Below are 25,241 nucleotides of genomic sequence, written 5' to 3' on the forward strand. Positions count from 1 at the left end.
GGGGATATATCATCCCTAAGAGGTTCCATTCAGAACCAGACTCCAGAGCCTGGGGGAAAACAGCCACGGGCCACACCTTCTTACACCAGTCTGGAGCTACAGGCTGATAGGTGCCACCTGCTGGGTGGAAAAGCACAGTGATGTGAGGCCTCAAGGGGTGCATCAATCTTCTAAGACACCCTCAGGGAGACTGCATACTATTCCCTCCTTCCAAGACCTTAGCCTGTTCTGGTCTGGGAAAACCTGATTGGGGTAACCAAGGAAACCAGATGCCTAGACAACAGAAAACTACAACCTACACTAAGAAAAATGGAGTTATGGCCCAGTCAAAGGAACAAACTTACATTTCAACTGAGATACAGGAATTAAAACAACTAATACTAAGTCAATTCAAAAAGTTTAGGGAAGATATGGCAAAAGAGATGAACCATATAATGAAAACACTGGGTGTACGTAAGGCAGAAATTGGAAGTTTGAAAAACCAACTGGCAGAATCTATGGAAATGAAAGGCACAACACAAGAGATGAAAGACACGGTGTAAACATACAACAGCAGATCTCAAGAGGCGGAAGGAAACATTCAAGAACTGGAGAACAAGGCAATTGAAAGCCTACACACAAAAGAACAGATAGAGAAAAGAATGGAAAAATATGAGCAAACTCTCTGGGAACTTAAGGACAACATGAAATGCAGGAATATACGTCTCATAGGTGTCCCAGAAGGAGAAGAGAAGGGAAAAGGGGGCAGAAGCAATAATAGAGGAAATATTCAATGAAAATTTCCCATCTCTTATGAAAGACATAAAATTACAGATCCAAGAAGTGCAGCATACCCCAAACAGAATAGTTCTGAATAGGCCTACACCAAGACCCTTACTAATCAGATTATATCAAACATCAAAGAAAAAGAGAGAATCCTGAAAGCAGCAAGAGAAAAGTGATTCATCACATACAAAGGAAGCTTGATAGGACTATGTGCAGATTTCTCAATAGAAACCACAGAGGCAAGAAGGAAGTGGGGTGATATATTTAAGATACTGAAAGAGAAAAACCACCAGCCAAGAATCCTATATCTGGCAAAACTGTCCTTCAAATATGAGGGAGAGCTTAAAATATCCTCTGACAAACAGACAATGATAGGATTTGTGAACAAGATACCTGCTCTACAGGAAACACTAAAGGAAGGACTGTATACAGAAAGGAAAAGACAGGAGTGAGAGGTTTGGGACACAGTTTTGGGAGATAGTAGCACAGCAATGTAAGTACACTGAACAAAGATGACTGCTAGCATGGTTGAAAGAGGAAGGTTAGGACCATGTAGGATACCAGAATGAAAGACAAAAGATAAAGACTGGGACTGTGTAATTCAGGGAAACTTAGGGTGCTCAATGATTGTAATAAAAGGTACAAATATGTTTTTACATGAGGTAGAACAAATGAATGTCAACATTGCAAGGTGTTAAAAATAGGGTGGGATTGGGGGGAAACACAATCAATGCAAACTAGAGACCATAATTATCAAACATTGTATTGTGCTTCCTTTAATATAACAAGAGCAATATATCAAAGCTAAATGCATATGGGGAGGGGGCATATAGGAAGGATATGGTCAGATGTTGTCCGACTCTATTCTACTTTAGTTTAATGCTATCTTTCCTTTTGTTGCTTTCTAGCTGTCATGTTTTTTTTTTCTCTCTCTCTTTATTTTTTCTTTTTCTTTTGTCCCTCTACCTTCTTTGACTTTTCCTTCTTCTTTGTGGAAGAAATGGAGATGTCCTTATATAGATAATGGTGATGGTGCTGAATACATAAATATGTGACTATACAGGGAACAAACAATTGTTTACTTAGGATGGAATGATGGTGTGTGAACAAAACCATCTTAAAAAATGGGTTGATGAAGAAAGCTTGAGGGCACTATATTGAGTGAAATAAGACAGACACGTAAGGACAAATATTGTGGGGTCTTACTGATATGAACTAATTGTAATATGTAAACTCTTAGACATGAAATATAAGTTACCAGAATATAGAATAAGGCTGAAGAATGGGTAGTAGTTGCTTGTTATGAGCAGAATGTTCAACTAGGGTGAACTTAAACATTTGGGAATGGACAGAGGTGATGGTAGCATGTTGTGAGAATAACTAACAGTGCTGAATGGTGTGTGAAGGTGGTGGAAAGCGTAAGCTCAGAGTCATTTATGTCACCAGAAGGAAAGTCAGAGGTTAAAAGATGGGAATGTATAAAACAGTGAACCTTGTGGTAGACAATGTCCGTAATTAACTGTACAAATATTAGAAATCTCTCTCATGAGCTAGAACAAATGTATGACACTATAACTAGAAGTTAATAATAGAGGGGCATATAGGAAAAAAATATATACCTATTGCAAACTATATACAACAGTTAGTAGTATTTTAACATTCTTTCATCGACAGTAACAAATGCACTATACCAAACTATGAATCAATAATGGAGGGGGGTTGGTTAGGGGTATGGGAGGATTTGAGTTTCCTTTTTTTGCTTTTATTTCTTTTCTGTAGTAATGAAAGTGTTCTAAAAATTGAAAAAAAATTAATTGTGGTGGATGCACAGCTGTATGATGGTACCATGGCCAATTGATTGTACACTTTGGATCTTTGGATAATTGTATGGTGTGAACAATCTCAATTAAAAAAAAAAACAAAACAGGATACCAGTCAGCCTCTTTCCCCAGCCACCCCTGTCATGGCCCAATGGGCTCATGAACAAAGCAGTCACGTGGCAAGGAAGAAGATTATGGGCTCAACAACATGGATTTTCGCTCACCGAGGCTGGTCTGGCTAAAGCAAATGCTGAGTGCCCAATCTGCCAGCAGCAGAGACCCAAAATTAGTCCCCAGTATGGCACCATTTCCTGAGGTACTCAGCCTGCCACCTGGTGGCAGGTTGATTACATTGGACCACTTATATCTTGGAAGGGGTAGTGTTTTGTTCTCACTAGAATAGACACATAATCCGTATACAGATTTGACTTCCTTGCACACAGTGCTTCTGCCAAAATTACCATTTGTGGACTTATAAAATGCCTTATGCACCAATGTGGTATTCCACACAGCATTGCTTATGATCAAGGAACCCACTTCACAGCAAATAAAGTTCAGGAATGGGCACATACTCATGGAATTCTCTGGTCTTACCATGTTCCCCATCATACTGAAGCAGCTGGATTGATAGAACAGTGGAATGCTCTTTTGAAGACTCAATTATGGTGCCAACTGGATGGCAAAACCTTGCAGGGCTGGCATGATGTTCTCCAGGAGGCTGTATATGCACTAAATCAGTGACCACTCGATGGTGCTGTTTTTCCCAGGACTCATGGGTCCCGGATCAAGGAGTGGAAGTTGGAGTGTCACCACTCACTATTATACCCTAGGAAGCCACTAGAAACATTTTTGCTTCCTGTCCCAGTGACCTTATGCTCTGCTGGTTTTCAGGCCTTAGTTCCAAAAGAAGGAGTGCTTCCACCAAGAAGACAACAATGATTCCATTGAACTGGAAGTTAAGACTGCCACCTGGCCACTTTGGGTTCCTCATGCCTCTGAATCAACATGGAAGGGAAGGGAATTACTATACTGGCTGGGGTGATTGATTCTAATTATCAAGGGGAAATAGGACTGCATGTACACAATGGAAGTAAAGAAGAGTACACCTGGAATGCAGGAGATCCCCTCTTGTATCTCTTATTACTACCATGCCCTGTGATTAAAGACAATGCAAAATTGCAACATCCAACCAAGCAGGACTACCAATGACCCAGACCCTTTAGGAATAAAGGTTTGGGTCACCCCACCAAGCAAGGAACATGACCAACTGAGGAGTTTGCTGAGGGTAAAGGGCACATGGAATGGGTAGTGGAAGGGACGTAATTAGAAATACAAGTTACAACTACATGACTAGTTACAGAAATGAGGACTGCAATGGTTATGAGTGTTTCTTCTTTGTTTTGTTATGAACATGTTTGTGTATATATATATATATATAGCAAACATCTTTGTTTTCTTCAGTAGCTTACCCCCTTATCATATAACATAAATTGTATTAACTTTATGTCATAGTATTTAAGTTATAGGATATCAAGTTTACGAGTGAATATTACCCAAGGACTCGCACCCTTTTCTGGGGAAAGGGTTAGTGCATTTCCGGTTGTATGCAAGACAGTCGAATTATGTTAGGCGAAAGTATGACTGTTACTGTTTTTATTTAGAGAGTAAGTATGGTTTAGGGAGATGTGTATGGTTCCAGGATGGCAAGGGGTGGAATGTGGTGGTTACATTAATGTGTCAAGCAAGCACTGGCCTGATTGTTACTGTGATGCTTTTTTGTGGCTTCATATCATTAGTCAATTGATTGCATCTTTGGCTGATTACTTGTACAATCAACAAAGGAGATTGCCTTCAGCAAGGAGAGAAGTCTCTGCCAATTTTTTGAAGGCCTTAAAGGGAGAACTGATGATTTCAGCAGTCAGAAAGAATATCTGTCTCTACTTCAGCCAGCCAGCTTCTTCTGGGGAATTCACTGAAACCTTTATCTGAGCTCCCATCTTGCAGCCTGCCCTATGGAATTTGGATTTGCCAATCCCCACAACTGCATGAGCCAATTCCTATAATAAATCTCATAATATTTACATATATATTATATATATAATAAACACACACATTATCCTGTCAGTTCAGTTTCCCTGGAGAACCCTGACTAATACAGGAACCCAAGGACTCTTATTCTGATTACTCTAATTGTGCAAGAACTCTTATGAATAGAAGGTAAAGTCATAAAGCCAATTTCTTATTCCACTTTATAATCTTTCTCCAAATGATGCTTGCTCTTAACTTATCAGTCACTTCCCCATGGAAAATGTTTTCTCAGGAGTTAGGTACATTTTATTTTCCTTTCCTTTCCTTTCCTTTCCTTTCCTTTCCTTTCCCTTCTTTCCTTTTTTCTTTTCTTTTCTTTTCTTTTCTTTTCTTTTCTTTTTTTCTTTTCTTATCTAGGTGAAGCTTGCATAGGAGTAACTTCCAGGACAGCCTTCTGACTCTATTTGAATTCTCTTAGCCACTGAAACTTTATTTTGTTGCCCTTCTTTTTCCCTCTTTTGGTCAAAAAGGCATTCTCAATACCTAGATGCCAGGGTCAGGCTCATTCCTTGAATCCATGTCCCACATCACCAGGGAGACTCACTCATCTGGGGGGTCCTGTCCCATGTCAGGGGAAGGGTGATGAATTCATTTGCAGAGTTGGGCTTAGAGAGAGAAAGTCCACATTTGAGCAACAAAAGAGGTTCTCTGGGGGTGACTCCTAGGCATAATTATAGGTGGGCTCAGCCTCCCCTTTACAACCATAAGTTTCACCAGAGCAAGCTTCAAGATCAAGGGCTTGACTTATAAAGTAGGGGGTTCCTAAATTCACATAGCATATGTTATGTCTACAATAATCCATCCATATCTTACATTATCATCACTTAGTTGTAAAATCCTCATCGCTCTCCATTTTAAACAATTCTCATGACCCAAAATGCCTCTTAGCTCTTGGCAGCCCTTAATTATCTGTCCCTAGTATTTATGTGGTACCAGTAAAGTATTCCTATTAATTATAGTCCCTAGTATGCAATAGGTAGATTTTTCCCATGTACCCTTCTATTGTCAACTCTCTGTGCTAGTGTCACAACTGAGAAATATATCATGCAAGCACCTATCTATATTTGTGGTGCTGATCTGTGGGAAACATGCCTTTACACAACCCCTTTCATTCCTATTCACCCTCAATACAGCTCTGATACATAAATGATTGTTTGTTAATGGGATTATAAGTACCAATTTATTTCTTTTCTTTTTTCTTTCTTTCTTACTCTTTTTTACATTTATTTATTCAGGCATAGCATAAAGAAGTGATGGCAACTCCTGGTGCAACTCTCCCCCTCCCCACATCTGTCTGTTGACCACCTTTTGTTAAATTACTGTAATCTTGCCTAATACTTTATTTGCAGTTTCTTTACTGTTCCACTGTCAGTCGACACACCTATAACATTCTTTGCACTTTCTCTGTGAAAATGCAGAATTCATTAGCTTACCTCAGGAATTTTCCTTTTCAAACCTTATGCTGAAGGAAATAAAAATGAAGGAGTAAGCAGAAACTTTCCAGGCCTCAGGGGGAATGTGCTTATTTGTGTATTATTTTATATACATGTGCATGAGAACCAGGAAGACCTAATTTAAGGTATATAAAGTAAACAGAGTGAACTAATTAATACAATCTTTTAGGAATGTATTCAGGTCTCCTTCCTGACTCCAAAATCCCTAGTTCTACCTAGCTGGGGATATTTACTCTCTTAAACCTCCTCTGTTCTGGCATTTTTAGTTTCCCCATTGCAAGAGCAAATCCCATGCAATGGGTTGACTTAAACAAGAGGAATTTATTGGCTCATGGTTGGGAGATAGGAGGAGTCCAAAATTAACTTGTCATCAAGGCAATGCTTTCTCCCATTTTGGGGCTGGCTGCTGGTAATCCTTGGTCCCTGGCTCCTCTGTCACATGGCAATGCACATGGCAGCCTCTTTTGGCCTCTCCCTTCTCTTCCACCTTCTGTTGACTTTCAGCTTCTGGCTGCCAACTCTGGCTTTCTCTCACTGTGTGACCTTCCCTGTAAAGCCTTCAGTAATAGGATTATGTCCTTCAGTAATAGGATTAATAGGATAAGTCCATCCTGATTCAGCTGGGCCACATCTTAACTGAAGTCTTCTCATCAAAAGATCCTATTTATAAGGATACACACCCACAGGAATGGATTCAATCTAAGAACATTTTTTTTTTTTTTTTTTTTTTTTGTGGGGTACATAGCTCCAAATCATCTCATGGGCATGAGAAGCAATCATGAAGGAAAGAAGCACTGTGGACATTCTTCTAAAATGCATCCATGGGACTCACGTCTCAGAATTCCAATATTAGTAATAATGATAATAATTACCATCTGTCATAGTGGCCTCCATTTCAATATAGTAAAGTTTTGATTAGGTGGGTGCAGCAGCTAGATGAGTTTGGAAGAACAGCGATACTTGCCAGTCCAAGACTAAGGACCAAGTGCTGACCCTGCATTTGTGCAACCCTGAGGGTGATGCCTCCTTAATTTTGTGCCCTGGGTGCCTCCCTTGCCTCACCCTAGTCCCGGCACTCAATATTAGCTCTCGTCTCTGCCACAAAATACTTGACAAACTAAAACTGAAGTATTTGAAACAGTAGAGGTCACCCTTGAAGTTTCTGAACATTTAATTAAATGCAGATTTTCATTCTTCCATCTGAATTCTGTAGACAATCTGGGGTATCTGAGTACCCTCTTTTCTGGCCTCACAGTGGGATTATTCAAAGGGCTTTCAAATAGCTGGATTTGGGCTACATGGGCTGGGTTCTAAGTAAAAGATTAGAAAAAAAGGAAGTTCGGACCAAGTTAGTCATTAAAACTCATTTGATACAATGTTCGCCATTAAAAACCAACAAGGGGGTTTTCAGCTAGAAATTAGATTGAGAAATGAGGTAGTCATTAGGGCTGTTTGCCAGATATTTCCATTTCTCCCTTACCTCCCCTGCCTTCCAGGTACATGGTGGGGATGCATTTCCTGGCTTTCTTGTGGTTGGGTGGGATTGTTAATGGGTTCTGGCCATTTAATTGCTAATGCAAGACCTCCTGTGGCCACTTTTCCCTCTGGCAAGGTGAAGGACAAAATTCCAGATGGTGGCTGTTCCATCAGCCTGAATCCTCAGTGGCTACCCTGAGTGGAAGCCCTGTGTAGACCTGGATGGACATGGAGCGTAATGAAAAATGAATCCATGTGGTTTTAACCACTCAAATTTGAAAGTTGTTCAGACCCAGCCTTTCCTGTTACAAGAGATAAGCAGCCTCAAAGAAAGGTGACTGGGAAGGCTCTCATTGTGCCATCCCTCGGTAGGGAGAGAAGCTTTTGAATCCCTATTTAATAAATGCAGTATGCCAGACACTGTTCTATGTTGTTTACATGTTAATTCTCTTAATCCTTACTATAGCTTTAGAAGGTATATAGTGTTAGTCTCCCCACTTTCCACTTGGTGGGAGGAAGAGACTGATTGCTGAACATAATCCAGCTAGTAAGTGGCAGAATTAGGATTTGAACCATAGCAACCTGGTTTCAGATTCTGTACTCTCAAGCAATTACAAACTGTAGCTGATACGTCTTCCCATATTTAACTTTAAAAGTTATTTCTGACTTTGGCATCTTCCGGTACAGCTGGTTTCCAGCAAACTGCATTTTTAGGCTTCACTGAGGCAGAGCAGCTCCTTTCCTAGAATTTCTTTTCCTTCTCTTGTCTTACAGTGATGACTTATGTACTGTCTTCACCTGAGCAAGATCTGAGCCTCCCTATTCATCCATCCATTCCTGCTTAACACTCTATCCATGGCTAAATTGATAAGCTGAAAACAGGACCAAAAATTAGACCCCAAGCATGTTGCATAGAACAGTAATGGCTAATCTATTGGAGACCCAATAGAAAGCAGCACCTGATTCTCATGTGCCAAAAAACTAAACCTCACTTCTCCAGCCAATAGCACAGCAAATGGATGTAATCTAAGTAGGCTCCATGTCTTGACACAAGGTCAAATATATCAGGGAAAGGAGTAATTCCTGGTTTCTCACATACTCTCATTGACTAACAGTGTGTTTGATGTTCTCCCACATTCTTTCACCAATTTTGAATCCTATTGGATTAGTTAAACCACCGAGGGCAGCCCATAAAACACTCTGTCTTATTTAACCAAGTTTATTTATTCAGAAAAGACTCTCACTTCTGTTGGTTCATGGGAACACTTCAGCCATTGACAAACGTCACCGAAGCCTTCCTTTCACCTGCCCAGGCTCTAGAGCTAACACTGATCCTGAGTAGGAAATGGCTTGTTTGTCTCCTGCTATCCTAATCACTGTGACTTGTCGTTTTGGACAGGGTCCTGTGGATCTACTCTGAAACTGGTACGTGGGTGTATCCTGTGTTTGCCAAACTCAGCCCACTGGGGCTGACAGCCTTCTTCTCTCTCAGCTATCTCCTGAGCGTTGGCATCTACCTCCTTGGAGAGAACCTCAACCACTTGAAATGGGGTAAGTTTTTTCTCTTTCATCTATGGAGCCTCTTAATCTTACCCTCTCCCCACTCCTCCTGGAAACAGAAGGAAAAACTAGTCCCACCCAGAAGGCAGTGATGCTTAATGCCTTCATCCAGCCAAAGTCGGTGAAGGAAAAACATGGGGGAAAAATCATATCAAATGATATCCCCTCTGTCCCCCAGACAACACTTCATTTGGTTTAAGACTAAAACTATTCTTGTTTAAAGAGCTTAGGACTCAGAGAGAAGGTGTCACTATCCCCAGCATGAAAAAATGGGATCAGGGGTCCCCTTTCCTTGAGTGAGGTTTCGAGGGGCGCAAGCTGTTAGAATGCTGTGGTTTCCTCTTTGAAGGAAATGGACCCAGGTGACCCCTAGCTCTCCCCACCACAGAGCAAATTCCCCAGATGAGTTTCCATCCTCTCCCATTAGGTTGCTTCTCAAGAAGAGAAATCACTCTTATATTTGAGATTAGAACTTTAATTTTGACAGGAGATTGGGCAATGTGAATATGTCAGTAGGCTGAGATTTCTAATTTCAAGTGGGCAGAACAGTATTACTTCTTCATAAGAAAAAGAATCTGAATTGATTTTAAAGTGGAAGATTTAATCCCCACCCCCAGCCCCCAGAATAGTTTTCATAAAAAAAAAAAAAATAACTACCAAAAAGTCAGGCTGTAAAGTACTTTCCCAATGGGGGGATATGGGAACTCTACTCTGATTTTGCATATGAGGAAGGCAAGGAGTCACATACAGCCCCCGACATCACACACCCACGTACCATTCTGTTCTATCAAAATAGAAATGGCATATTCCACCCAATCTACGAACTGGTGTGAAAACATAAGCCCTTATATACAAAAAAAAAAAAAAAAAAAAAAAAAAGTGACAGTTTCAGAAGGTTCAGTACAAAAGTGTTTATTTCTGAGAGGAGCCTGAGACCCTGGAGAAATAAGCATACAACTAGTAGTTTTATGTGTTTTCTACTCTTGCAGAAATTAACTGGTTAAGAAAGTCTCAAAGGCAATATCCCCTTTGAAAGTAAACCCTAATAAATGGAATGCTAAAACTTTCTTCCAGAATCAGGATTCCAAAGCACAGGAAATTATCCAGAAAAATGTGTTGACATTTCAGAACCAGAATCTAATTCTACCTAATGTTTGCTCCTTGAAAATCTGGTTAAAAATTTTAATGCTGTTTTAGTTTCCTTGTTACTAAAGCAAACACCATGCAACGGGTTGCCTTAAACAATGGGAATTTAATTGGTTCGTGGTTTTGAGGCCTGAGAAGCTCATAATAAGGTGTCTGGCATTCTGGGACTGGCTGCTGGTGATTCTTGCTCCCTGGCTCCTCTGTCAGATGGCAATGCACATGCTGGCCTCTCCTGGCCCCTCCCTTCCCTTCCAGGTTCTGTGACTTTTCAGCTTCTGACTATTCCCTCTGACTTTCTCTCTGTGACCTTCCCTATAAGGTCCTCAGTAATAGGATTAAGACCCATCCTGATTCCGCTGGGCCCCAGCTTAACTGAAGTAACCTCATCAAAAGGTCCTATTTATAAGAGCTCACACCCATAGGAATGGACCAAATCTAAGAACATGTGTTTTGGCGGGTACATAGCTTCAAACCAACACAAACGCCTTCCCGAAATCTACATTAAAAAAAGAAGACACGAATCCACTTGAAATTTGGCTATATAAGAAATGTAAAGAAAAGCTTGATTATTCAGTGCTTAGAGAACAATAACTTTTAAAGTCAATTGTATTGAATTCAATAATGGTTAATTTTTAAATTGGTAATCTACACTGAATTTTAAACCTCCGTTGAGTTAAAAAAAATAAAATTTTCACATTTATTATCATTGAAATCACTATTTTCAACACAAAGCTCTCTTTAACAAGCCTGATTGTTTAAGTACTATATCCAATTTTTCACTATAATTGGGGCCCAATGAGCAAACAGGCTAGTATCAACATATGGATCTTCATTTACATGGTTCACATCATGAGGGTGCAAATGTTCACGTGAGTGATAGAGAATACTGTAAGTGATTATGTGTGTGTGTGTGTGTTTCTCTTGCAAATTTTTTAACACTTTAAGAATAGAATGGGCATAAAGTTCTGTACAGCATCAGAATATGGTCATAAATGTATTAAATACTGAAGAGATTGTAAATAATGATGAATGGATGGATAAGAAAATTTAAAGAAATATTAGATCCCTTGAAATTGTAAAGGCAGCAACCCTCTTTCAATTGCTTAAAACTAGAGTGATGACATGCTCACATTTTACCAAGCCCCCATTCTGCTTAAAGCCCTTTAAGGTTTTCCCTAATTACAGGTTAAAGCACAAGCCTTTGCAATGGCACACAGGCTCTTTGTGACCCATCAGCCCTTGCTCTCATTCTTTTAAATGTGTTCCCCAGGGGCCCCACAACTTATTTTCCCTACATGTTGATGTTTCTCACCTCTGTGGACTTCTGTCTCTCATATACCACAGTCTCTGCCCGACTCACGTTGACTTACCCATTTTAGCTCACTTGAGGCCCTCACCTCTTCCAGGAATCCTTGCCCATCTGTACAAGTTGGATTAGGAATCTCTCCCATGTGCTCCACAGCTTCCAGTATACCTCCCATTTACCTGACTTACCATTTTATCATTATTGGGGATTTGCTTTTATGTTAGACTCTGAGCTTCTTAAGGGCTAGTACTATAGCTTATCCATCTTTGAATTCCCCATTTCCTATGCTTTCCCAGTAGATCTATCGGTATAGACAGGAAGGATATTCAAGAGCTCTTCCTCCCTGTTTTCCAAAGTGTTCTAGAGACAGTGGATAAGGAGTGACTCTAATGGTTGGATATTAGAATATTGGACAGGGGATTTAAGGAGTATAGGTGAGTGAAGCTATGATAAACTGGTTGGTGAATTGTTGAAGGACATATACCTGTCCAGGGCAGCCAATACTCAACACAGGGAAAAAAAATGGAATAGGAATTAAGAAAACAAGGGTATGTTCCTCCCTTGGCCACAAACTGACCATGTAACCCATGGTATACACTTCAACGCCTGGCCGTTAACCTCAGTGAGAAAATGAGCTTTCGGTAGATTGACCCCACCTCCAAGCTTGCCCAGGACAGTTCTGGCTTATGCCTGCTGTCCCAGTGTCCATCTTGGAGCCTTTGTTCTGGATAAACTTGCCTAGGCTTGAACAGTAAATTGTGGTTCCCCCACCTCTGAGTGCCTCTCCAGACCTTATGTTCTGGAGCTATGGAAGCATGTAGATTGCCTCGATTCTGTGTAGATCCAGGGCTAACCTACTTTCTCGCCTCCTTTCACAGACTGAGCCCCCTTGGATGAGAGCAGAAATTCAAAAGAGACCTTTGGTGAGGCAGTGGAGTCGGGGAGTAGTTAAGTAAAAGGCTCTGATGCCAGACTGCTGGGTTCAATCTTGGCACTGCCACTTGTAGACCTGTGACCCTGAGCAAGTCACATAAGGCTTCTTTGCTCTACCAGTTTTCTCTTTTGCACATGGAGACAATAGCAGTGCCCTCCTCCTAGAGTCAAGGAAGATATTAAATAACTGCCTATGTGCCAAGTGCCTGGAACAGGGTCTGGCATCTTCAAAACACCTTGGAAGGGTAGATCACAATTGCTGCTAATCACATTCCCTCCCAGTTACAATCAGGAACCTTCTTTTCTGTGTGGATATCCCTAACCCTCCCCTCCCATTTTCTGCTTCAGTTTCTAATTTTTCCAGCTTAAGGTTATTAAAAAGTGAATCCCCATCTAACCGAATACAAATTGACAGAGATAGTACATTTCCCGAAATAATAACTTAGAGTGAAATAGGAGGTCAGGCTAATCAGATACTGGAGTAAATCAAAATCGCTGCTTCTGAAATCCTGAGACATAGTGTTCAGGATTGGGAGCCACCAAACCCTGCCCCAGGTGGTCAACAATGATCTTCATCAGTGAAGACCCACACAATATGCCAAGGATCTCTCTAGCAATAGTTCTTGATCTTGGCCACACATTGTAGAACCATTAGGGGAGTAATTCTCAGGCCTCACTCCAGACCAATTAAATCTGTGTCTCTGGAGAATAGCACCTTGGCAGTGGGAGTTTTCAAAGATTATCAGGATTTTAAATTTCCACTTAGGATCAAGAACCACTATTACAGAACTTTTATGGGCCTCTAAATTGTCTGGGGATCTTTTTAAAATGCAGATTCCGACTCAGTAGGTATAGGGTATAGCCCTAGATTCTGCCCTTCTTACAAGTGCCTTGGAGATACTGAGGCTGCTGTCCAAGGACAAGTGTCTACATTCCTGGACGCATCCCAATTTAGATAATGACAGTTACGGTCATCCTTGCCCAATGCAGTGTCCTGAGGCTGCTGGACTGAGAAGGGTGTTGGTCATGGCTGTAGGCACTGATACCTACTCCCTCTCTCCCTCCTCATCTGTGATTGGCAGGGGGTGAAAATGAAAAGGGGAGCATGAAGGATAATCATAAGAAATGATAACAGGAATCAAATGTAAACTTGGAGTGGGTGCAATGAGGTCCTGCTCGGGGGACATGGATGCAGGTAACTGGCTCCATGTACCAGGGAGGCAAATGTGGTTTTGACCTCAGGAAGGCCCTGCAGGACTTCAGGAAGATGCTGTTGCTCTAAAAGCTCTCAGGAGGTTCCCGTGGGCTCCACTGCCTGACTTGTCCCTGTCTCACTTTCTGTCATGGAGTGGCTTTTATGTGTGATAGAGCAGAGCGGTGCAAAAGTGCTGAGTTAGTTACTGGGACCAATCACCCACCAAGAAAGATTCAGTTTCTACTTTTGGGGGAAGTTATGTGGGAACATTGATTCCAAACAACGATGGAGACAGACAGGAGGATGCGGTATCTGGTAGGTCATTGTAAGCTTGCCAACTGCTCTGCGCATCTACGCATGCCCCAGATTTTCTTCCACCCTGATTGGGAGAAAGGGTCTCTAAGGAAGTGCCATCCTAGGCCTCCTTCTCCACCACTTAACTGCCTAATTCCCTTGTTTGTTTGTTTGTTTTTCTTGGTGCTAGGACATAAGGATGTTGACACCAGGACACAAGTCCCTCAGAAAGGGAAACCCAACCCTCAAGAGCAATCAGGCAGAGAATGGACTGCTAAGTGCCTCCAGGCTAAAATGGCAGGGCCTGTGATATGGGGGTGGGGGTGATGGGACTGGGAGGCAGTCAGCTTACCTGTGACCCATGACCCCTCTTCCTACATTCATGACGAACACGTACCGGGGGTCAGGCTTTCCTTTGTCAGGGTCCAAGATCACAGATCCTTTTCCGCCCAAGGACCAGGTTATAAATTGGAAATTTCAGTCTGACTAAGTGATCTTGTTATGGTCCCTTGACAGAATGACCTTAAAACTTTCCTTTAACACTATTTGATGTAGATCAGATTTTTCTTAAAAGGAGATTTTATTGTTGGGAAAAGCTTAGAGGTCATCTAGTTAACCGCTTTGGTTTTATACATGAAGAAATTAGGTGTATCTCTCTTGCATACTATCCCTGGTGATTTAATAACACAAGAACCTCATCATGGAGGTGATTCCATGTACACTTGAAAACATTTAGTCCCTATCTATCTATCTATCTATCTATCTACCTATCTATCTCCTTTCTTGCCCTACTTTCATCTCTCCTAAAGTCAGAGAGAGTCTACTCTGGATTATTGTTTCTTCCATTACTTCAGTCTCTTCCTTCATAGGGGTTCTCCATCCAGCCCTCAGCAACCTCTCCTTCCTGTTATTTCCTCACTGTGGACTTCTCTCTTCTATGCTCAGACCTCATTCCTCTAACATCTTGTATTCCCCAACCATCTGCCTTCTCACTCATTTCCCAGCCAACCCACGGAAACTAGGCAAATGCACTTCAAGTTTTCAATTCAAAATCTAGTAGTTTTGTGGTTGTAGATACATAGGTGTAATTTTTTTTGTGAATAGTATGTTTTTACCTATCCTGTGCTCCGACTATTAGAATAATAAAGTATATAATTACATATGGTATCCATAGTGAAGGTGATTAAAAGAATACCTTCTTTGCCAAACAAGCAGAAAACATTTGGGTCTCTTGCACAAGACAAACATTACAAATTTGGCCTGAAATATCTCTACCCACTTGTTACTATCTGACATAGGATAAAGAAAGGATGAAAATAAGCCACAGTTTAAGACCTAACTCCATAACAGCAAACTAGGCACTTTCTACTGGGAAAACTCCCCTCCATCAAGGAAAGAGTTATAACAAACCACATTATATCCCAATTGGAGTTTGAGATACATTCTATGAATTTTATCTGGGTAAGATACGTGATTTATTACTAAGTTAACAGTTCCCTTACTTCCAGCCATATCTTGACACTCTAGCAAAACAGTCAGAGATGAAATCTCAAGGCTCAAAAAAGGCTAGAAAAACTGCTCAGCTACCTGAGAATTCAGGCTGAGGGGACCCTGCTCTGCTAGAAGCAAAAAGAAAAATATGACTTCTAAGGTAGTGACACCATGTAAGGCTCTACAGAATGAAATGACTTCTGAGGCGCCACACTCTGACATGTTTGGGGAAGGGGTCTTTTCTAGCACCTGGTGGGTAGGTGGGATTTTCTTAGTACTCCACAGAGCTACTTGGTTTTGGTTGTGGGAAACTCTGCTCCAGCTGAAGGGACACCTGTTCTCTTCTCCCCCCCCGTTGAACTTCACACCAACCACTCCCAATCCTGGGCAGTTTCTCTCTAAGCTTTCACATTTGGCTACATTTCTTAAACAGAGAATGGAGTCTCAAATCATTGTCACCTGGGGTAAAAGGAATGAGGTTATAATTATAGTTAGATTCAAGGGGCTGAAGGTTGATAAATCACCTGGATAAAGGAAGTTTTAGGAGCCCTCAGAGTGATTTCACAGAGAACAAATTTGAGAAGTTTATATTGACCAAGCTCCTGAACACCAGATTAACTTGTCATTAATGGATTAAAGACCCAAGGTAAACACTGAAGAAAGGAGAAGCTACTGTGCTGGTACTTAGAGACCTAGTTTCGAGAGGATCCAATTAGGGAAGAGAGAATTCACATCAAAAATGAAAAGTAAGTGGAAGCCTGCAAAGCTGGATAAACGGTAACACTTTACTAGCATGACTGGGAGTAGTCTGGATTGACAAGGAGGAGAAGAAGGGGGAGAACTGTCTTTCAAAGTGTTGAGAAAGATGAAGACAGGATGGTGAAGCCGGGCTGTGTGATCATGACCTGGGCTGTCCTAGAAGATCAGTGTGGTTAGGATGGAGACACAAATAGTTCAAGTCACCCATCACCAGGGCCCCTGAGTAGGAGAGTCACAGCAAAATAAAACTAGTGGAAGATATTTAATGTTCACTGTTAGACAGAATTGATGGAGGGGTTGGGATTTGAGGGATAGAAAGCAAGGCATTGGAAGCATGAGATTATTGTGGCAATTCCTGAGGATCGTGATCAGGGCTCCAACTTCAGGGATGGATAAGAGATTTAGATGTGAAAATTTTTCAGAGTAGAATTGGCAGCATTTGGCAAAAGGCAGGAAGAATAATGAGTTAATGAGGTTATAGAAATTTTAAAGCTTATGCAGAGATTTAAGATCATTAAATATGGAGGTACCAACTTGGCTGGATGGAAGTCGTTCTAGAAATCCAATACTATAATTTCAGTAGAATAAAGCCCTTGTAATGAACTTACTAAAAACTAATCAATATGCCAGTATTTTTCCACTGGGGCTGATAGGTTGATTTGATGAAAGGTCATGGAATGACCCTAATTAGGTGAATATCCACTCTTCTATCTCCTTACAAATTTGATGTTATGTCTTTCCTTCCTTCTGCAAAGTCTCAAAGCTTTTCAATGAACTGGGTGCAGTCTGCAAACACTTGCCAGAAGCAATAGCAAAAGGTTCCTCATGTTAGACATGCAGAGCTCCAAGAAGGCAAAGGGCACTACCTGTTAACTGGTTAACTGTGAGCAGGGCACCGAGGAGAATCAGAAGTGATTCTTGCCTCTGTGGTAGTTGTGGTTATTTCTCAGAACCCCTTGAAGAACATCAACTTGCCTTGGGGAAAGTGCCACTGCCCCAAGTCAGGGTAAATCTTTACCACACAAGAAGACCTCATGGGGAAACCTTGAAGCCTGAGGGTTTTCTCTGTTCTTCTTTGTACAGGTGACCCAGTGCAACCACTTAAGAAGAGGAAGTGATCGCACACCATTTTCCAAGAATCAAGGAGGAAGAAAACATCAGAGTTCATCCTTCTGGTTTTTTATTTTTATTTTTTTTCTGGTGGGGGGAGGTGGTGGAGCAACATAGAAAGTTAGAAAGGACAGGGGTGCTATTGAAGTTTAATAAGAGGTTTATGAGGGTAGCTGAATTTGAGAACTCTTGGTGTGTTTTGAAAGATTTATAGGACACACCGAAAACAAATCCTGCTGTCTCAGAATTTGTTATCTTTGTCTAACCTCTGTGGGGAATGGCCTGTGGTCAAAGTTTCATCAAAGGCCAAAAAAACTCACATACACTCTGTTAGAGAATATTTAGAGAGAGAAAGGAACTTAGCATTATTCAAACTCTTAACCTCGGCAGAGGATACCTTACCAAAGACCCTAGATGAGAAGTTACTTGCATGAGGCCAAAGAGTTAGTGCTAGAACCAAGATAATAGCTTCAATCTCCCAGTTCTAACTCCCAGTCCAGTGCCATTTTTAAATATTATCAACTTTCCTAAAAATCGGATTTTAGTGAGCTAGTTATTTTGATGGATAGCTAGTCTATCTTTTCTAGATATAGATAAAAGTAAGGAGATGGCTTCAGAAGTAATCTGCCTGATGTGATATTAAATTAATTGGAGCTATGAGAAAATATGTTATAAAAAAAAACATTGGGAAATATTGTCCTTTCTATGAGTAAGCATTTGGGACAGGTATAAACATTGAACACAATGACACTGTCAAAAATCTCTTCTATTTGAACCATGGTTAATTCACCAAATAAATGTTATACATTGTACTTGGGGAATAATCTGGATGGGAAGTCATCTGATTATGACTGATGAGATTACTTGGGTATAAAGCACTTTGTTGAGCTAGTTCATGGATTGCCAAAGCTGACTGTCATGTGATCAACCAGCAAATTGATGAACACTGCTTTGTTTTTCCTAGTGGATTTTCTGAGTCTTTATTTATAGCCAAATTTTTTGAAGAATACAAACGTCAGACCTTTAGCAGTGGATAAATATGTTCAAGTCTACCAAAATGTCACCAGGCCCATCCATGTTGGATGTGGGCATCAGAGTAAGTTTACTAGAGCTTGCTAACCTTTTTTCATCATATAGAAGAAATCAGGTAAAAATGAACCCAAGAGCAGTCTTAAAGGAGGAAGGAAGAAGAAAGAATATCCCACAGGGTAGGCAGCCCAAGGGAAGCTCAAGACAGGCACCAAGAAACCTGCTCAATCCTCTTCCCTTCTCAACTATTAGATAACTAAGAGCCTCGAGTCTTTTTTTAAATTATTTTTTATTGCGCTTGGAACACCACCTTTTCTCGCCCATACCTGCTGTCTCTTGACTGCCCAAACACCCAGTCTTGACAGGAACCCAGAAGGAGTTGTCATGGTGGAAAGTCCCCAACTGGGTAGCCCACAGGGGACTGTCCAAATTTTTTACACCCCAAAGATGACTTGCGCTGCACATTGCTCCTAGTCATAGTAAGCTCTTGGCTGGCATGAACCTGCAGATTTCTATTTGTGGCTTCATTCCACAGGACAAAATTAAACCTTGATTACTGCATGACTGGTCAACGTGCAGTATCTCTTCCAACACCAGAAATACCTCAGAACCATTTCCCATTTGGCACGAATGCAAGCACACAAATTCTTCCTCGATACTGCTGTAGATTAGGAAAGGATAAGCAACAAAACACCTGGAATGACCATTGATTAAACATTCATGCAAAGGTGTATAGTATTTGCTGCCTATGCAAGGCTGAGTTAGGTCCTTACTAATTATAAAGCAACAATAAAAACCAAGCGATTATACCAGCAATAAGAGTCATACAGTGCTGTACAATTTACAACCACTTTCACCTCCATTATTTCATTTGATCCTTGTGAGAACCTTATAAGTTAAGTAGAAAATGTGTTATGGCCTCAGATTACAGATGAGCAAATTGAGTTTCAGGTTGCAGTATGCTAGTAAATGTTTAATGAACAGCTCTCTGGAAAAGTAAATTTTAAAGCCCTGATTTACAGTGTTTGCCAATTTCCATGGTGTAAATACTTCCTCCATGGCCTTTTTCAAGCTATTGATATGTCGCTGAACACAGAATCTGGAAAAGATGTGCACAATCAGTTGGTCCTCTCACTCCTGTATGGGCTGGCTCCAGCACACCCCTGGGTTCAGAGGAGGGAAATGACAGGTCCAAGGTCACACAGAGAGTTGATACCTGAGCCCACATTCCCTCCTCCTTTATACCCAGTAAAGTGGTCACTGTTCAACCAAAATCTTAAAAAAAAATACATCCACATCTGCAAGGCTGGAGAAGAGAAGTGGTCAATGGACTCCAATTTGGTGGAAACTATCACCCAAATAAACAGAGAGAGACTATTTCACACGGGATACTCTCATGTGGGATAGGTAATTTTGAATTTAGTTGGAAGACTTATCTTGTTTGCCTAAGCAATGCATTAACCCAGCCTCCCTCCATTCGATGGGGTCATAACATTTTTCAAGTTATTTTCAGCTCCTCTGCACCTACTTGCTTGCAATACTTATCATAACAGGAAGCCAGTTTCACATACTGGAATCTCCAAACACGTACCCACATGGGGGGAGCACAAGGGGGTTGGGGGAAGAAGGGGGAGGCTGGTCCCCACAGAAGCCCACCAGACTGAGCACTGAACCCTCCCCAAGTCTGGATGTTCCCCTCCCAGGCCTGAGCATCAGAACTCAGAATCCATAGCCACACAGGCTTGTTTTCCTTTCTCACAGAATTGGTTGTGCTTTTTTTTTTTTAATAAAGCATTTGAGTAGGCAGCAAAGCCAGTCAGAACTGTTTATTTATAGCTGTGGATTTTCAATGCTGTATAAATTAGAAATCATTGCTGAATGAGGCCCGCGCCCACTCACACACGCAGGGCCGCTATCTGTGAGTCCTTTCACACGGTTTGACTGTACACAGTCTAAAATGGGAGAAAATGACATGCTCTGCGTCAAATGATGGAGTCACAGCTAAACGGCAAAGCAGAAAACCAGCAATTATTTTTCCTCAGCACAATATGGGGAGCACGACAGGTACAATTATCCAATATTATTTAACAGCACTGGTTTGTGGTATAGGGAGAAAATAAAGGTTTCCGTGTCTTGGAGAGGGAAAAAAAAAAAAAAAAGAAAGAAAGAAAGAGGAAGAACTTGCCTGGCAGCTCCTGTTTCTGTGGATTAAGCTGTGTTATGTAAATTGAAACTGGCCAGGATTCTAAAAAGGGAAGGGAGAGCCACCTGGCTCCTTCACCAACTTCCCATGAAGCTTGTAACCTGCAGAGTCCTCAAGGGATTTCTGAGAAAAGTCTCCTCGCCTTGGGGATCTCTGGCCTGTACATCCTCCTTGCCAGACAATGGCTTCAGGTAACACTGTGGGGAGGCCTGGGTTTGTTGAACATCTGCCCCTTCTTTAGAGGGAAATCCTCCTGCTTTTGGCTGTCCATCCATCAGAGGACCTAAGATGAGGTAAATGAGAAAGTGACTCACAAGGAGTAACTTCCATGCTTTTAATCAAAACTCCTCCTCTTTTTTTCCCTTCTAGTACACACTAGTTTTATTCTTACCCACCCCCCCCCTGCCGCGAGTCTTTGCTTGCCCTGAGCACGCTACCTGGAAAGACCTCCCTCCTTCCAGTTACGTCAAGCCTTCAGACCTAACTAGACTCCTCCTTCCCCAGCTCTCCTGAAAAGCTTTCTCTCAACCCTCCAGTGCTTTCAGCTCACCCCCTTCTCTAACCCCCCTTAGCAGTCAGCACAGTCCCATGCTGCATTCCTGCACTCTCTTCTTCATATGTACCCCTTGGCTTCTGTTTCCAGAAATGGGATCCTGGAAAGAACATACACTTCAGAACCAGACCAGATCTGAGTTCAAACCCTGACTCCACCACTTACTTTCTGTATTGAACTTGGGGGAAATATTTTACCTGAGAATTGGTTTCTCAACCATAGCCTCAGATGACAATCCCTACCAGGATTAAATGAAGATTATATCAAGGGGAGGGTGCAAGTCCAAGAGCCCCCATCCCATATGCTGTGGATTGCAAACCTCTTAAGGCCAGGGCCATGCTTAGTTGTCTGATCCCCAACAAGACCTAACTCTGCACCATTAGAAAGTACTAAAAACACTGCAGACTGACTTGAGGATTACTTAGAGCCTCTTTGTCTTATAGGCTTCATCACCACACATCTTCCTGCCTAGGTTTCCGCAGAAGCAGAGAGTCCCAGCATTAGAATGGCCGTTTCATGGAGCGCTCTCCACCCTAAATTGCAGAATCCTGTTAATGTTGGGGAAAAAATTATAGTTTCCTGTGCCCTAGCATCGACTGACTGGGACACAGGACAACTAAATTTTAATGAAGAGGAAAAGGAGAAGAGGAATGGCCTGGAGCACTGAGAATGTGTGCTGCAAGAGCTGCAGAGTGAACCGATCAAGACAGAAATGGGGGATGGGAGGGTGGGGGAGGGGGGCATCCAAGACGGTCTGTTCACGTCAGAATTGATTTTACTTTAGGTACCTGCACTCCCCGTCCTTACAGATGACACAAACTACCCTATCTTTAAGGCCTGATCTAGTCTAACACACTTATGTCATCATCCCAGAGACATCTCCAAGCTACTCTCCTGGGGTGATTCTGCAAAGGCCATGGAAAGGAATTCTGCCCTTACTGCCATCCCAGAGATCTTGCTAACATACAAAAATCTTTCACAAGGGAGAAAGCATACCTTTTCCACCGACAGGCAATTTTAACACCTAAATACTTCTGAGGGAAGTAACTTATTGACTTAAATGCATTCGCGTTCGGTTAGACATGAAGGATATTAGATACTTTTGACTGCAAGTCGTAATACGGCCGAGTGCAAATGGGGATATTGTGAGAAAAGAAATGGGTTACAGAAAAGGTCAGCTGCAGACTCCAATGACAAACTTCACCTGGTTCGCAATTTCTTACCTTGTGAGCTGCCGAGAGGTGACTGCATATATATCTCATCTCTCCTTCCCCGGTCCTCCCTGAGAGAGCATCTCTATGGTTAGAGTACCCCAAAATAGAGCTGGACAATGATCTTTGCAGCTGATGGTGCAGCTAAGTTCCATATGCCTTAGGAGGCAGGGAAGGGGAAAACATAGCTGTGACAGGCCACTCTTTATCACTAGGCTTGATGGTCTGGCACTGTAAAAATTTAAGCCTGCTTTGTGGCTGAGGAGAGAAGTTAGGGTTGGGTCATCACAATTCTTAAGAACAGAGGAGACAGAGTTAAAAAGAAAAAAAAGGGCAGAGGAAGCCTAGGCTCCTGAAATGCCACAGTCAGGTTTGAACTTCCCCACAATCCCTTCTTACCTAGACGTCTTATCAACAAGGCATGGAAATCCTGAGGTGTTGAGGAGACACTTAACAAGGGCATTTGCATACTTTGAGTGCAGGGAGTATGTCTTTATTCACCATTGGATCTCCCATCTCCTGCATAATGTAGAATTAGCTTAAATACCTATTTGTTGCTCAGAAAGATTTAAGATTCAAGTGCCCAGTGTCTCAAGGTGGCATTGGAATTCAAACCCAGATAGATCTGCCTGACCCAATTGTCCTGTAAGTTTCCACTATACCAATGGCTTTAATCTTTCTTGACTGATACCCTCAGATATACAGTTTACGTTATGATCCAGTAGAAGCACACACACACACACACACACACGTTTGTATATGCATGTGTATGGATGAAACAGAAGTTTTACAACATAATTTTTATCTCTTTAATATGTTTGATAGGCTCCTTTATTTTTTATCATATTTTATTCCACTATTTAAAATCTGTTGTGACCCATTCACTTGATTTATTAATCCAGTAATGGAGTCGCCACCACTCAATTGAACTCTTCTTATCATCATCCTGTAGGATTCATTCATCCATCCAACAAATACTTAGAAAATGCCTATTAGGTGTGTGGCCCCAGCTTTATGCATGCCTTCGCCTGGGGCCATTTGCATTAGGATGAAAGTTTTATATCTCTTCACTCTTCGCACCCTTGAGCAAAACCAGCTCTTGTTTTTCCAGCTCACCCTGTTAGCAGCGGCTGTGCTGGAGTTAGCTCCTGGGGGGATGCTGAAAGGAAGAAGAGAGGGAACACTTCCTCCTACAAGAGATTACAAACCCACTGAGGTTTACATCTGGCCGGGTTATACTTCAGGTATTTGTTTTCACTCAACATTTAATTTTATTCAGATTCAAATAATGAAGTTAGATGACATAGCATTAGAAAACATGACTCTTAGAGCAAATCTGATCTGCCACTCTGAAAACTCTCAATCTAGATGTGTTTTATTCCATATGAAAATTTTTCTAAATGCATCCTAAAATGCACTTACATTGTCATTTTATGAATATGCATGAACTCAACTTTGCCAATTTTTAAAATCATGTTGTTAAATAAAATTCTCTTTCTCGCAAAAAAGATTGCATTGGCACTGCCGATATTTTCCCCTGTCAGACCCTTCCCGCCATCACAAACTTTTTATTGCCCTCATGTATCGCCAAACTAAGAGGAAGAGGCCAAGAGATCTGTTTGCCACCAGTTCAGTCATAGTTTCTGCACTTGATGTGGATTTCTGCAAAGAAATTCAAAGGAAGGGAAAGAAAAGAGTGGTTGCAAACTGTCCTTCCAACTCATGGATCAACTTCTCTCGGGCTCCCTTTTACATCCCAGGCATGTAATACCAGGGATTTCTTGCATGGTGGTATTACCAATGACAAAAGAAACCTTTTCTATTCATTCTAGTGGGTTTAATGAAAATGTCATACGCATGTAATTCTTGGTTCCATTGTTATTTTTTGAGGATGGGGTTGAAGGCAAAACACAAAGGATCCCAAGGATGAGTCAATGAAGCTCCAAGCTACTTGTTGTGAGTGTGTTTATGTGTCTGTTACAGGGTTTGGTTAGTGGGTGGAGGTGCTCAGGATAGGCGACTCTTTGATTCTGACTTATTGCTTTACCCCTTTGTCCCTTGTCCCCTCCTTCACTCGACCCCTGACATTTCACCTCATCCCCTTGCATAAGCATCCTTGAAAGATCCATCAAGGGTCATCCATCTGGGCTGTTTACCCAACATCTAAATAATCCCAAAGTACATTTAAGTAAAACTTCACCAATTCTAAGTTCATTATACTTGTGATACAAATTCATCTTTTATTACTTGCAGTAATCTAGAAGTATATAGCTATTTTCCCTATTTTACAAATGAGGGGATGGATGGTCAGAAGTCATTGGATGTCAAATTCAGGCTTTTAACTCTTCTCACTTCTCTTAGTTCAAGTGCTTACCAATGATTTATATCATATATTGAGCACCCATGACATGCCAGGCATTCACTACCCCTTATCTCTAGTCCTTTGTACAACCCTGAAAAGTAGACATCATAATCCCTATGTTAAGGATGAAGAATCTGAAGTTCAGTGAGGTTGACTGATTTTCCCAAGACCACCTGCCTGGGGAGAATGGAGCCCCGAAGCCCAACCTGGCTGGCTCTGATACCTGCCCCCTCTCCATTAACCTTCTACCGAAACCTGCTTCTGTTTCCTTCATATCTAGGAGAACAACCCTCCTTCTGTCTCCTCAAGGACAAAACTCTGAACATTTTCATCTCTAGCCTACTGAGACTATGTGGGAAGGATGCAGGTCTAGGGAAAGCCATTTCATTGTGGAAACCAGTTTTAATGTACATGAAAGTGGTTTAAATGGACCTTGAGAGGGGAGTGCTGAAGGGAAAAAGAAAATACACAGGATTAACAAGAAAT

General features: G+C 41.5%; 1 protein-coding gene across 1 annotated transcript in view; it reads left to right on the forward strand.

Moving 5' to 3' along the window:
• Positions 1-18,209, forward strand: part of LOC119539714 (androgen dependent TFPI regulating protein) — a 68,200-nt gene extending 49,991 nt beyond the window's left edge. Inside the window, exons 5-6 of the mRNA XM_037843430.1 lie at positions 9,003-9,154; positions 17,371-18,209. Coding sequence (XP_037699358.1) covers positions 9,003-9,154; positions 17,371-17,405 — 187 coding nt within the window. The 3' untranslated portion in view covers positions 17,406-18,209. The remainder of the gene's footprint in view (positions 1-9,002; positions 9,155-17,370) is intronic.
• Positions 18,210-25,241: the final 7,032 nt, after the last annotated feature.

This window comes from Choloepus didactylus, chromosome 7, assembly GCF_015220235.1.
Source record: "Choloepus didactylus isolate mChoDid1 chromosome 7, mChoDid1.pri, whole genome shotgun sequence".
Classification (NCBI taxonomy): Eukaryota; Metazoa; Chordata; class Mammalia; order Pilosa; family Megalonychidae; genus Choloepus; species Choloepus didactylus.